Source organism: Neovison vison, chromosome 2, assembly GCF_020171115.1.
Source record: "Neovison vison isolate M4711 chromosome 2, ASM_NN_V1, whole genome shotgun sequence".
Lineage (NCBI taxonomy): Eukaryota > Metazoa > Chordata > Mammalia > Carnivora > Mustelidae > Neogale > Neogale vison.
In genome coordinates, this window is record NC_058092.1 from 72,174,050 (window position 1) to 72,188,523 (window position 14,474).

The window sequence follows — 14,474 nt, forward strand, 5'->3', positions numbered from 1 at the left end:
TTAACCCAAAAGGGCAACCATAATCGTGGGGGACAATTTTTCCTTATGAAGTAGACCATGTGGGTAACATTCATTTTCTCTCTGGTAACAACACATTATTCACCCATCATGAGACCCTTTGAAACAAACCAGTGACCAAGATATGGTTCATTCATACCATGCTATAACTAAGACACCTGCATGGGAATGAATTAAACGTTCAACAAAAAGGAGGAGAAGGAATTTCTTCAAATTTTGGCATAAAATCATTGAATAAATGAAAAGGATAGGTAGAGGTTAAGGTGTCTTGTTTTTGTCGGAGGCTTGTCGCTTCCATTTGCTCAGGGGAGATATGAATGGAGGGAATTCTGTCTTGGTTACCAAAATAAGAACTGTTTGGTCAGAGATACATACGTAAGGGGCATCTGGGTGGCTCAGTCGGTTAAGCAGCCCACTCTTGGTTTTGGCTTAGGGTCCTGAGATCCAGCCTAGGGTCAGGCTCCAAGCTCAGCAGGGAGTTTGCGTAAGACTCTTTCTCTACCCCTCCCCCACCCACACCATGCACTCTCTCTCTCTCAAATAAGTAAATAAATCTTAAAAAAAAAAAAAAAAGAATCACATAGGTAAGCAGAGCAAGCCTTGAAGTCATATTTCTTAATCTCCCTGATTGTTAATCTTGAACAACAAGCTACAGGCAATACAGGAAAGGTGGAGATGACGAGGAAGTTTGATAACATGCCTGGATCAGTCATCATTCCTTGGAAAGTACCATCTACCTGGCCTGTTAAAAGGCTGATTCTTTCAGGTTTAAGTAAAAAACAATGATCTCTCCCTTCACTGCGCCATTGTTCTTTGTGAGAGACCAGCATCAGTTTCAGGTTGTGTAATTTAAAAGCTAGAGAGGAAAGAAATTTTAATTGAATTCCACAGTATATATTCATAGATATTTCAAAGTGGAATTGTCCATTGTCTGTGGTTTTAAGCACCAAGCCTATCACTTCCTGAACATGCTGCATCTGGCTCTCACTAGACCATCAATAATCATTTGTAGATGCAATGTCTCTTTTGAAAGAACTAACTTTGCTAGACCAGGATAATTGCAGGGGGTAGAAGGCTGGAAGTAGGGTGAGTCATGATGAGAGGGGGTGGGAAGAGAAAGGAGCCGAAGGAAAAAATAAGACTATTCCCCGAGGTCTACAAATGGTCAGTAATGAAGCAAAAATGCATGGAATGTGACTTAAAGATTTCTGAGATGTGCCCATGGGGTGTTTCCAGGCTTCTCGATCAATGATCTCTAGCAACCCTCTGGAGCTGAATTTACCTTCCTAGGTGTGGTGCCCTACTTCTTCTGGAATTCTGATGTCTGGGACAAACCCCATCAAGATATTCCTATGCCTGGTTAACTGTTCCCCAAACAGTCATTGTGATTTTGGTCACAGTTCTGCTGAGGGACCCGTCTGTCCTTCCTGGGGACAGTGAGGGTGGTGGCTGTAGATGGAGCCTTGGGTCAGAGGAGGCTAGTGTGGCAGTCAGGAAGGACCCGCAGGAAGGTACCCAGAAGTCAAGACTCTGGATTTTACCCAAGGCAACAGAAGTGAGAAAGGCGAAAGAAAGCAACTGGCAATGAAATATCCAGAGTTCAGATGAAAAAAAAGGAAGGAAAAGGGGAGAAGCCAGGAACCAAGGAATTTCACAGGAACCAAAGATGATGAACAATACAAACAGGAAAAAAGAACCCCTGGCCTATCTGACTGATCAAGAAGACATTCTTTAGCCAATACTGGCAACTCAACAGCATATATATATATTTATATATATATATATATATATATACTCACATTGATAACACAAACACGAAAATGAGTATTTCTTTGCTACCATTAATCACAGTTCAATAATTCATGAGCTCTAGATTTTCTAGATTGCTTAATTCATTTAGCAAAACCCACAGTTTAGGTACCACCGCAAGGGGAGAGAGGGGAGGGTGCAGAACGGAGCAAACTCAGAAGGAGACTTTTGTAAACCAGAGTTAGTAGCACAGTGGCAAGTAGATTGTCAATGAACACAACAGGAGCATACAGTCATCGGCCTTGTGGGTGCGGTATTGCCGGCTACGAGGAGAGTGGGGGGACTTCGACTCAGGAGTCTACCTTCTTGTTAATTAAAATCGAGCTGCATGTGAGCAGCCCGTCCACCTTTTCTAGTTCAGAATGGCTCACAGGGATCAGCATATGGTCCTTCAGCTTCTCATAAACCTGCAGCAGAAATCAAGGAAAGGTAAAGCAGATGGGTTATGTTTCCGCCTCTGTCTTACCCCCATCCTCCCCACCCCCCACCTCCTCGCCTAGTGTGAGGATTCATTTGGCTCACTGAGTTTAGGCTTCTCAGCCATTGCACCTCAAGAGGCGCATGCAGTCTAGACCACACCAGCCCCCAGTGGAGCGAGAGGCCTTGGTGAATCACGAGCTCAATGCTTTGACCTCAAAGTCGAAGATGTGTCAAAAATGTGGTTTTACCAGAGACACCTTCACTCTGCCGCTGTCCCTGGGAGACTGAGTGGTGCGTGAAGGCCAGTGGAAGTGTTTTCAGTCTGAATATTACCTTTCCTCGCCACACTTTAAAACCCTCTCTACTAAACTTTAAGGCTTCTCTCCTTACCAACACCACTGGAAAAAACTCGACAAGACAGCCTCCGAGTGAAGTGTTTCAGGTCACACTGCTTTTCAATGACAGGTGTGAATCTTATAGCATCTTTTGACATAATAGAAAGCATGTGTCTCAACTTTGAATTAAAGGTGCACAGATTTTTCTCTGATGATCAAACAAAGCACTTTTTTTTTTTTAAGTACAAAATCACCTGGAACACATTGTCAAAAAAAACGATCTACCATGCTTCTTTAGGAAGAATTGTTCCTTAAATTTCCCTACGGTGGCTAATTAGGAGTGTTGGAGCCAGAGTGGGGCTCCAGACCCAGGTCTGTCAACCCACCACCTAAAGTGTGACTTCAGCCAGGTGTCAGATTCCCTTCTAGCCTTGGGTTACTGTTTGGTAAAAGCAGAGTAACAAGAGTGCCCTCACAGGGCTGCTGCGAGGTATAAATCAGATAATGCCCAGAGTGGGCTGGGCCCCATGCCTGGCAAAGGGGAAGCCTCAGTAAACATGGACGTTATCATCGTTACTGTGGATAGACATGGATAGACACAGGGCTGAATCCAAAGCCGTGAATCATCTGGTCACCAGATAATCCATGTGGCTGGAGAAGCACGAACGGTCCAGAGCCTTGTTTCTCCAAGTGGGTTCTCTGACTCGGGTACTTATTGAAATTGCAGATTCTAGGGTGGGGGTCTAGAAACCTGTATTTTTAAACAATCCTGACAATAAAGTATGAGACCTTCTATTTATCCGAGACCTGGTTAAGCCCCATTCTGTGCTCAAGGGTCCTCTGTTCTCCTCAGGTTCACACTTCCAGCCATGGAAACAGAGAAATCATCTATGTATCTCCCCATTTTCTTTTTATCTGCCAAGAAGGTGACTGATTCAGAAGATAAACCTGGTGATTACACAATATCATGTATCTGAAAGGTGGCCAAAATATTTTCTAAAATCTTAAAAGATATAAATTTTAAGATGCATAAACAAAAAACCAGTGGCTATTAAGGGCTCTTCTGTCATGCTGAGTGTCAGTACCTGATTCCTCTGGGCAGAGAGCAAGATGCTCAAATGCCTAAAACAGATATGGACACTTGGAGGTCTACAGGTGAGCACTGCTGTGAGTGAGTGCGTGTGCAGAAGAGACTGGCAGAATGCCCCGAAGGACAAGAAACATCATCTTAGACCAGGAAAGAATTCCATGTCTAGGGACAACTCCCGTGTTGACGAACAAACGCAGAAGCTCTTAGAGGGACAGGTGCCTGATGACAAGTGTGTCATCCCTTTGATCCATCGCTACCCAGGATGCACAGCCCAAAGCCCCTTTTTTGCAGCCTTGACAATGAGCACCCACTTCTTTGGGTCACTCACACTTCTCTGTCATAAAAAAACAAATGACCTTCTGGTGAAGGGCAGCTCAGATTTGCCAGAAAACAATGACACAGTTGACCGTCCAACTGTAAGTCTCTATGCTGAGTGTCTCAGTGCGGGGAGATACGTGTCACCAGAGCTGCAGCAAAAACGTGCAAAATCCAAGTACTTACTTGAAAAGTTTTGAATACCGGGCATGATCACCTCAATTACTGTTCATGTGTTCGTCATCAGAGACAAGAATGAGAAGAATGAGTTAAATTAACTTTCCTTGTGCCCCAAAACTATATTATCCTCTCTGCTTTCTTAATGATTTGACGTGTATAGAGAAAAAGGAAGCCCCTGTTATTTGTCACTACATCATGAAAAAAATCCCCAGGCAGGAAGACTGTCACAGAGAGGACTACTCAGCTGCACTGGCCACAAAGGCTGGTTTTGTTTGTTTGTTTGTTTGTTTGTTTTACCTTTGCACTTTCTGGATATTCTTCTGGGGTGCGGTGTAGCAAGACGTGACCTTTGCTGGGGATATTTAGGTAAATACAGTTTGCGGCCGTGTCATCAGGCATAGTGAGCTTGTCATAGCGGTGATCACTCATCTGCTGCATGATCTATAAGGAGAAACACAGCAGGTTTCAGCGGAACACTTCCCCACACTTTCAAACAGAAGGAAGGTGGCGCATGGGTATAAGCTCGCGACAGATGCTGAAGAATGTTCCTGAGAAGTTTTTACCTATTCCCTCTAGTCATTTAGATCCCAGAGGAAAACCCCATGAAGTCAGGATTCTCTGGAAGAACTGCAAGCGTTCTTCATCATCATCTTCTTTTTTTTTTAAAGTGTGTGTTTGTCTGTAATTTTAAAAAGGTTTTAAAACTGGCCATAATTTTTCCACTTTTTGTTCATAAGATCTATCAGTGAGACATGAAATGGACACATATGCAAAAGGCCGCGCTGGGGTTTTGATGACATCCTTGGCTGAGTAAGCAGGGCTGTCCTAGTCTATAGGAAAAAGGGACCAGAGTGGTAATCATTCTGGTCAATAATCTGATTTAGCAATAAACACACACACACACGCGCGCGCGCGCGCGCGATTTCCTCTTGCAGATACACTTAAATTGAATTAACCTGTCTGATGGCAGGGGATGCCTTTAATACAATAAGCATAAAAATCACTTGAGGCGAATGTTAAACTCATATTCTCAGGGCTCACCACCAGGGATTCTGATCTGGCAGATCTGAAGTGAGGTGCAGAGATTTGCATTTTAAAGCTCTCCAGGTAATTCTGAGGCAGATGGTCCCAGACCACACTTGATTAAAAAAAAAAAAAAAAACCAACAAAAAAACCCCACCTGATTTAGCAGGCCTATTAATCAAATGATGGGTTTATAAATGCCTTCACATATAATAACTTTAAAAAAATCACAGGAGTGAACTCTATAAAATTTTTAGAAATTGACACCTTATCCTCATCTCAACATAATCAAAATGGAAATCCAAAAATCAACCACCCCTCCTTCACTACAAAAATATCCAAACACCAAAAACAGATAAACAAAAAAAGCCAAATATATTTTCTGCTTCATCATGTAGACTCTTTTCATTCTTGATCAATATCCAAATATTTTAAGGAATCTGCTGAAATGTCATGCCATAAGGGTATAACAAGATCTTTTCCATAATCTGGTTTGATTTTACCTTTCCAACCAGGTCTCCCTGTACCTTTCAATATCTATATGGAAATGTGCTTCATATTACTAGACCTCAGAAGTAGGTAGGCTTGCCCACTTAGTGGTGGCAGCAAAGGACAGTAAGATTCACAGTGTGGAAGAGAGCAAAAGACTGCATGCTCCTTGTAGAAAGTTCATGCCAAAGAGAACATGGAGAGTGACATAGAATAAGCTCTCCCTGACTCGCCAGTCAAGTAAACCATTCACTTCTCCTCGTGTGGAATATGTCAAAAGTCGGGAAAGGGCACAAGTAATCTGAAAATGGAATATCCTTTGCACAGAAAGAAACATCAGGTATGGGCATGAGCTTAAGCCCTGTACCAAAGGCTGAGAGACACAAAGATGAGTGGGACACAGATCCAGTTTTTTTTTTTTTTAATTTTACTTATTTATATGACAGAGAGAGAGATCACAAGGAGGCAGAGAGGCAGGGAGGGGGTGAGGGAAGCAGGCTCCCAATGAGCAGAGAGCCCGATGCAGGCCTCAATCCCAGGACCCTGGGACCATGACCTGAGCCGAAGGCAGAGGCTTAAGCCATTGAGCCACCCAGACACCCCCAGATCCAGTTTTTGAGAGGTTACAGCCTAATGGAGGAGACTGGCAGACAGTTATACAGAAGAAGAAATGGGGTACCACAGGAAACATTTAAAATGTATTATCTGATCACAGAACTCCCATCTTACAGATGAACAAAACAGACTGAGAGAGATCAAATAACTTACTTGCTCAGAGTCACGGGGTAGATTCAAACCCACATCTGGACAACTCAAATCCTTCTCTATTAATTGTCTTTCTTTGTCCTCTTTCTTGACCTCCAGGGCTGTGGCAGTTCTTCCTCTCCTAGTATATGCTGTAACATCGACCTTTTTGCCCTCATTTGGCACTTGTAATTTATTCTTTTGTGGCATCATTAACTCTTCTTTCATACATAAGCCTGTTACAACATGCTACAGTTTGGGGTAGCCACAGGACTGACTGGGCTGGATGTCTGTCTTGTGCTTCTTAAATCGTCCCCTAAAGGGACAGGCCCGTAGAGGGCATCTCCTGCCGTGGTGGTTCTTTACAGCCCTGATGGAGATACCTTAGATCTACTTGAATATGTGGACACTTAAGAAGTTAAAGACATTCCTCAAGAGTAGCTATTCTAAGAAAATTAAAAACATATTCAACCTAGCCCTCCTTATAAAATGGATATGCCCAGAAATACTATGGAGAGTCTTATAAGAAAAAAAATCCATATCCAAGTAGCTCTCTTCTATTATGAATTGCTACATAAATACATCTTATGCAGACTTTCTTTTTGGCTGCTTTTAAAACATATTAATAATACCTTCCATTGTGTGGAAGGGGGCACATTAGACCATCAACTGGAGTAAGACCTGGGTTTAAGCTTTTTCTGTTTTTTGACCTCTTGGTTTTCTCACTATAAAACTGAGATAATAATAGTCTTTCATATACTTATTGTGAAAGTTAAATGAAGATAATGTATATAATAAGGCACAGTAATAAGCCCTTAATAAGCTTCTAGTATTTTATGGCAGCATGACCAGACAAGTAAGGGTCAAGCTGCTAGCTGCAATCAGAAAGAGCTAGGTCTGAATCCTGGCCCTGCTATACACTGTGTGACCCTGAGCAAGCTCCTCAAGCCTCAATTTCTTCAGCTATTAAATTGGATGATAGTGTCATACCTATTTCTCATAGAGTAGCTCTGAACATTTAATTTTTTTATTTTATTTTGCTTTATTTTATTTTATTTTTTTAAAGTAGGCTCCATGCCTAGCATGGAGCCCAAAGTGGGGCTTGAGCTCAAAAACCTGAGATCAAGACCTGAGCTGAATTCAGGAGTCAGACATTTAACCAACTGAGCCACCAGATGCCCCTGAAGGTTATTTTTTAAAATGAAGTAAAACAGATTATGTCTACGAAGTGCTTAGCCCAAGTTCCTAGTACATATTAAATGTGTAATAAATATGCATACTTCCCTCTTTGTTTCTTGCAAGTCATTTGGCATCTAGCAGGTGATCAAAATATGCTTGCAACTAATTGATTTCTTTTTCCCTCCTTTTCCTCCTCTTCCTCCACCCCTCCCCCCTTCTTCTTTAAAGATTTTATATATTTGAGAGAGAGCATGAGCAGGGGGAGGGACAAGGGGAGAGGGAGGAGCAGACTCTGCTGAGCAGGGAGCCCAATGCGGGGCTCCATCCCAGGACCCCAGGATCATGACCCAAGCCAAAAGACGACACTTAACTGACTGAGCACCCAGGCAGCCCTTCCTCACTCCTTTCAAAGGCTATAGCAAACCTCAAGAGTACACTGAGGGGACTCCTGGGTGGCTCAGGAGGTTAAGCCTCTGCCTTCGGCTCAGGTCATGATCTTAGGGTCCTGGGATTGGGCCCCGCATTGGGCTCTTTGCTCATTGAGGAGCCTGCCTCCCCCTCTCTCTTTGCTTGCCTCTCTGCCTCCTTGTGGTCTCTCTCTCTGTCAAACAAATAAATAAAAAAAATCTTTAAAAAAAATGAGTACACTGAGATGTTCACAATTTATATATGTGAACAACTGCATATATAAAAACAAGGTATGGTCTTCGTCCAGAAAAAGAAATATAATTCATTAGTTAATGTTTAATTAATTAAAAAGAAATATAATTCATTAATTAATGTGAGCTAAAGCCAATGTTTGGCTTTTTCCTAATGCTGTACAGTAGGACACTACAGTCTATGGTCCTACCCAAATGATTCTGGATGTAACATGACAGGGAGTGGTGGATCTGGGGCAAACTAGACAGTCTGCAGCACCTGAAAGCATTAAAACAAAGAAAGAAAAGAACAAAACTTTGTGTATATTGAAATGACCATCCATATGTCTCTGTCAATTTGCAACCTATGATTTAATAAAATGGTCCAGAAGCCCAGTGAGCAGACGGATTCTTCAAGTTATTAAGTGGAACTGTCTCTAAATCAACACACAAATTGGGATTTATGAAACTTTTCAGCCATCACTCCTCATCAGCCTGGCCAGCATGTTTCTTTCTGGGTACAGGGTCTAGGATTATAGTATGTCTGAATCTCTACTTATTATGTGTTATTGAAGGTGGGCCAAGATGGCAAGTCTGCTCATTTACAGCTAGAAGTGACTGTCTTTCATGTGGATTAGATTGAGTTTACCCGAGAAATTCAGGATTTCTTCCAGACCACCAGGAGACAGTTCCCTGGGCCAGAGGCTTACTAAGTAGGACCTCAGCGGGCTTACTAAGTAGGAAAAAGATCCTTAAAACAGGATATGTACAGCCCTTGTTACCTCGTCAAGCTCCGACACAAAGAAAACAAAATCCAGAAAACTGAGTATTTCCATTGACCTAATTTTCTAAGCCACTGGGAGAACCATGGGCAGCATATTTTGGTCCATCACATTCAGACTCATTGCTCCCACCATTCATAAGCACTAGAGAGTGGCCAGTTGGTTTTCCAGTTTAATTCATGGTCTACAGATAATTCACTACATTCTTTATCCAAAGGTTACACTATTATCCTAGTGTAAGAAGAGCTGAAAGAGAAAGGAACACAGCAAGATCACACCTATGGGCCTGATTATACCTTCAATGGTCCCACGAGCAGCCTGGCAACTTCCGCACCTCTCAGTCCGACTCATGCATGTCCGGTAGTGACTAAGGAGCAGAAACATGGAATGTTGTACATTCCAGAGGAAGTATTATCAAGGAGTGTTATCAGTGTTGACTTCTTGTTTATTAGTGAGGGAACAGATTAAAATCTCCAAGGTCGTGCCTACTTGAAAAAGTTCCCAGTTTCTTTCGGGTAATAGAGACTGTATTTCCGTTCCTGAGGTGTTTTATTTACTTGGGCTCCATCTCTTTCCACCCTCCCTCCCATCCCCCACCTTCAGCTCCTTGAGGGAACAATCACACTCCTTTGGTTCCTCTGTGTTTGCTTTGTTCTTCAGTTATTTGAAATTGTAATCACTGGTTTTCCATACTCATTAATACTTCTCTTCTTTTCCAGACCTTATATTTATAATTTATAGCTTCTGGTGGGAGTATTCTTAAAAATTACTGACATCAGAGCTAGTACCAACCTCCCATTGTTTGAGGATAGTTACATTTTTTTCACTGTTGTCAGGAAAGGAATTATACCCTGGGGTGTGGGAGGGGGGATAATTTAACACTGGGACTAGATACAGTAATTCATTGATAAATGCTACTCTTAAATGTCTTAACAAAGCCATCTTAGGAGAAGATTCTCAATCAATTTATCTAGGCTCCATGGTTATCATTTTAAGACAGGTTAAAAAATGTGCCTAGAGAAAAGGCTTTTAATAACAGAACAGGCCCCATTTGGAGTAGTGAGGGGTTCTGTTCAACAGGGGAAAGGAGGCAACAAAATCAGGCATCATCTTTCAAAATGAGAACGATTTAGGAAATGGTAACTTTAAGTAATAAACAAAAAAATACATTTTTTTTTTCTTGAAAAAGTCGAGGTACTTATTCTAAACAAAAAGGGTTTCTGTTTCTGGAACAAAGAACAGGTTTCTCTTTTCCTGTGAGAGTGATTGTTTTCCTCTTTCCTATATGTTGCTATTGTCTGAATAAGACAACCTGACATTTATTTATAGCTGGGACCAGGAAATACGGGGATATACACAAGGCAGGGCGCTAACCATTCAGAGAGGAACAGACAGAAAAAGATTCAGAAGACCATATCTCTAACATCTTTCCTCTGTTGTTGGAGCTCGTGCTGTGAAGCTGTGCTCCCAGGGCGCATGGGGCAGGGCAGGGCCCCTAAGAGCCCGGGCTCCTGAGGAGGAAGATGCAGCCGCAGTGAGGGGAGGAGCAGGTTTTGTTTGCTCTCTGTGGCTGCACAGAAGCCTTTGTTAAAAGATGAGCATCATTTCAAGTATCTTGAGAATGTAGCTGTTGGCTGTGCAGGTCTATGTGCCAGCATTTTTTCCTAAAAAAGGGTGGAGGTGGTGTATTGCTCCAGAGCTCTGTGTACAGTGTTCTTTTAACCCCAGGGGATCGACTTCCTGCTTCTCACAATGTCCCAAGCCAGACTGGAAAGGAGGAAGTACCGAAACCCTCCACGGACACACTAAATTCCGGAGAGGCCCTGGACTCCGGATAATATGCGTGAGTTTGACCCGGCTCTAGAGGAAGATCGGAGGCGTCAACTCCTTGCTGTAAATGCCATTTCGGATTTGTGCCATTTCCCAGAGGAATTATTCCACTTTGTGTAAAACAGAGTATTACTGGCATTGGACACAACCAGTGTTTGGTTCAATCCAATAGTTCTCAATGGAAGGGCCCCGGGGGGGCTAGACAGGACAGCGAGAGGTGGGAAAGAGAAAGACATCCAAAGATAACTGAGTTGCAGGCTCCTCCTTCAGGTGATGACAATCTATAATTTAAGGCAGGACAAGCGCACGAAGGGGATGCTAGCAGTGAAAAGAAAGTAAAGCTCACTTCCATTACAGGCACCCCCTTAATGAAGAAGGCACGCGGCAGAGCGGAAATGGCTCTGAAAACCACCGAATCATCATGGCCGAATCCTCATGGTCTGTTACACAGCGGCTGATCTGGAGGAATCAGCCTTGCTCCCCAGAGTGGAGCTGTCACAAAACAGAGTGGGAAACTTCTGGCTTTCAGCCCAAGAGAATTTGCATGGCTAGTTGTATTAACAACCAGGCATTTCCGGCAGTTCCCAGAATTTCTGGGAATTTTCTCATTCAAAGGGCTGGAAGGCGGCTACATTCTCCCACTTGTTACTCATGGTTTCTTTGTATTACATCAATTATTTAAAAAAAAAATTCTTGGGCTAATGTTTCACAGAACGCTTTAGGACTTTTATGGGTCAGATACTGAAAGGGGTAGAGAAGATATTTAGAGACGGTTAGGGAATATTCAGAGTGTGTTTGGCTCACTCATAATTGGTCATTTATGAAATATACATATGTACCCTTTCCAACATATCAAAACAGTCAATACTAAGAAGGACAGATTATAGATTCTTTTGAGATATATAGTATGTGATTTTCAAGCACACTATTTGTTGCTACTATATATCTAAAATCATTCATTCATTTGTTTATCTGCCCATCACGAGTTTATTGAGAGCTGACAATTTACCAGGCATTAAGCCCAGACAGTCCTTTTAAGGCTGAGTCAATATAACTACAGACAATATTCTAGAACTGTTACGTTTTCATATTTAATGGATCTTTCCATGGATCAGCTCAAAATGAACAGAACCTGAGAAAGACTGTCTGTTAAATATCCTCTCTGAATAGATGGGCTACACAGATCCTAAGAGCGAAGCAACATGGTTCCTTTTAGTTAAATCTGGGCCAACCTCCAAGGCCAAATATTTCCTTTGAAGCTGGCTGCCATTTCCTCCACACATTCCCTCATATATTTGGAGTTGCTGTTTTTGTTCAGATCATAATGCCCACCTGAACATGGGGACAAGACTTCTCTCCTTCAAACTACAACCACAAAGCACATGAACCTTTTCTGGAAGGGATTCTCAAAAACAATGGTTTCTGTGGAAGGCTGGGAAAAACTCTCACCATCTTATTAGAGGACCAGTCTGAGCTCAATGGAGGGCTGGGGGGCAAGGGACAGGCAGGAGGAACAAGGGAGATTCTCTGGGTGAGTCACAATCCTCATTTTCTAATTTCAGGGGTACAGAGGAAAGAAATTCAGACCAAAGCACCATTTCCAAAATGCAAAATCTGGGATCCTACCTCCTTTCTAACCCCTGCCATAAATTCTCTTAGACTAGCTCTGTGGCAGAAACAGATCTCCTATAGTCTTGTTCATGAAGATATATCTTGTTGCCTATTTAGATATTGAAGTCATGCCCTGGCTATGCTTTCCCAGATACCTGCACCCTAATCCCACCTTCAAAAATTAATGCCTTTGGGTTCTGGGGGCTTGGAGATCTCCTAGGCTCCCTGTGTCATTTGATAGCAAGAAACAACTGGACCATTTATTGAGCTATCTTCTATTCACTGGTAGTTCATCTATTTTTCATTCATTTCTCACAGTTATCCATTTTTACAAATGAGAAAACCAAAGTTCAGAGAAATTCAGTAATTTGTCTAAGGCCACATGTTAAGACAGTAAACCCAGGATTTAAGTCCAGGTCCATCAACCTCCAAATCCCTATCTTTTTCCTGTCACACCAAACTACCACTTCTCCAATATCCCTTGAAAGACTAGACTCTGAGCTCACTAACTTGCAGCCTTTGGGCTGATTTTTCTTGTAGATACAACTTGTTTGACACGCATATATTTTTATTTTTAAAATATTTTATTTATTTATTGGAGAGAGAGAGAATGGGGGGAGGGGAGGCATAGAGGGAGATGGAGAAGCAGACTCCCCGCTGAGCAGGTAGCCCAATGTGGGACCCAATCCCAGGACCTAAGCCAAAGGCAGATGTTTAACTGACTGAGCACCCAGGTGCCTGACATGCATGTGTTTTTACAGGTTTGCATTTAAATGCTTTTAGATGGAGAAGGTCTGACTCCTGAAGTCATCTAAGTTCTCTACTGAACTATAGGGATTGGTTTTCTTTTTCTTTTTTTTCAAAGATTTTATTTATTTATTTGACAGACAGAGATCACAAGCAGGCAGAAAAGCAGGCAGAGAGAGAGAGAGAGGAGGAAGCAGGCTCCCTGCTGAGCAGAGAGCCCAATGTGAGGCTCGATCCCAGGACCCTGGGATCACGACCTGAGCCAAAGGCAGAGGCCTTAACCCACTGAGCCACCCAGGATTGGTTTTCTTAAAGCTAGCTGTTATATTCTTTAAGGAGATGATAGAAGAGCAAAGCCTTTGGGAATGGAAAAAGACAGTGGGTTAAGAGGAATTATCACTTCTAGATAGGTAGGCTCCAGAGTGAGAGAGAAGAAATGACCAAACACACGCACTTTGCAATGAGGCCCCCAATCAATCCTGACCCTACCACTGGTGGATTAGTGCTTATTTTCTATATGAGCAAATATTCCTTGACTATCTCATCAGAAGAGCATGAATTTAATTTTTTTTTTACAGTAATTGTTATTGCTTTGATTTAGAGTCATTCAAAATCCTCTGCCCTGTCTACTTGGTTCTTGCGAAAATGTTGCCTTGGGGTTAGAGAAGGATCTGTCCTTATGAAAGAGCGCTTTTTTTTTTTTTCCTGGAACGAGATGAAGAAAATCATCACTGGGGCCTCCAATTATATCTTAGCCTAGATGGTTAAAAAAACTTTAGGGGCACCTGGGTGGCTCACTGGGTTAAAGCCTCTGCCTTTGGCTCAGATCATGATCTCAGGGTCCTGGGATCGAGCCCGCACAGGGCTCTCTGCTCTGCGGGGAGCCTGGTCCCCCCCACCCCTCTCTCGACCTGTCTCTCTGCCTACTTGTGATCTCTGTCAAATAAATAAATAAAAAATCTTTAAAAAATAAATCTTTAATGTATATCTGTATTCTGAGATTTTTAGCTCCAGGCAGTAGTGTGCTGGTAAATGTAGGGGAAAATACATGCATAATATAACCCACATAAATTTATTATAAATTTTACTGATATGAAGGATGGGTAACACACAATTTATAAATAATAATAAAATAGTCAATACTCTCACATGTAAATTTCATATTGCCAACTGATTCTCACAAGAGAATGCTTCTGTTGATTTTTGCTGATCAGGGAACCTGACATGTGGCTCCATCCCAGGACCTGGGGATCATGACCTGAGC

General features: G+C 42.3%; 1 protein-coding gene across 2 annotated transcripts in view; it reads right to left on the bottom strand.

Annotated features, from left to right (window-relative positions):
- Positions 1–522: 522 nt before the first annotated feature.
- DDAH1 (dimethylarginine dimethylaminohydrolase 1) overlaps positions 523–14,474 on the bottom strand; it is a 133,153-nt gene continuing 119,201 nt past the window's right edge. For both annotated transcript variants that reach the window (XM_044238608.1, XM_044238609.1), the window contains exons 5-6: positions 4,465–4,608; positions 523–2,234 (exon numbers count right to left, since the gene is read on the bottom strand). In XM_044238608.1, coding sequence (XP_044094543.1) covers positions 2,118–2,234; positions 4,465–4,608 — 261 coding nt within the window. In that variant the 3' untranslated portion in view covers positions 523–2,117. The remainder of the gene's footprint in view (positions 2,235–4,464; positions 4,609–14,474) is intronic.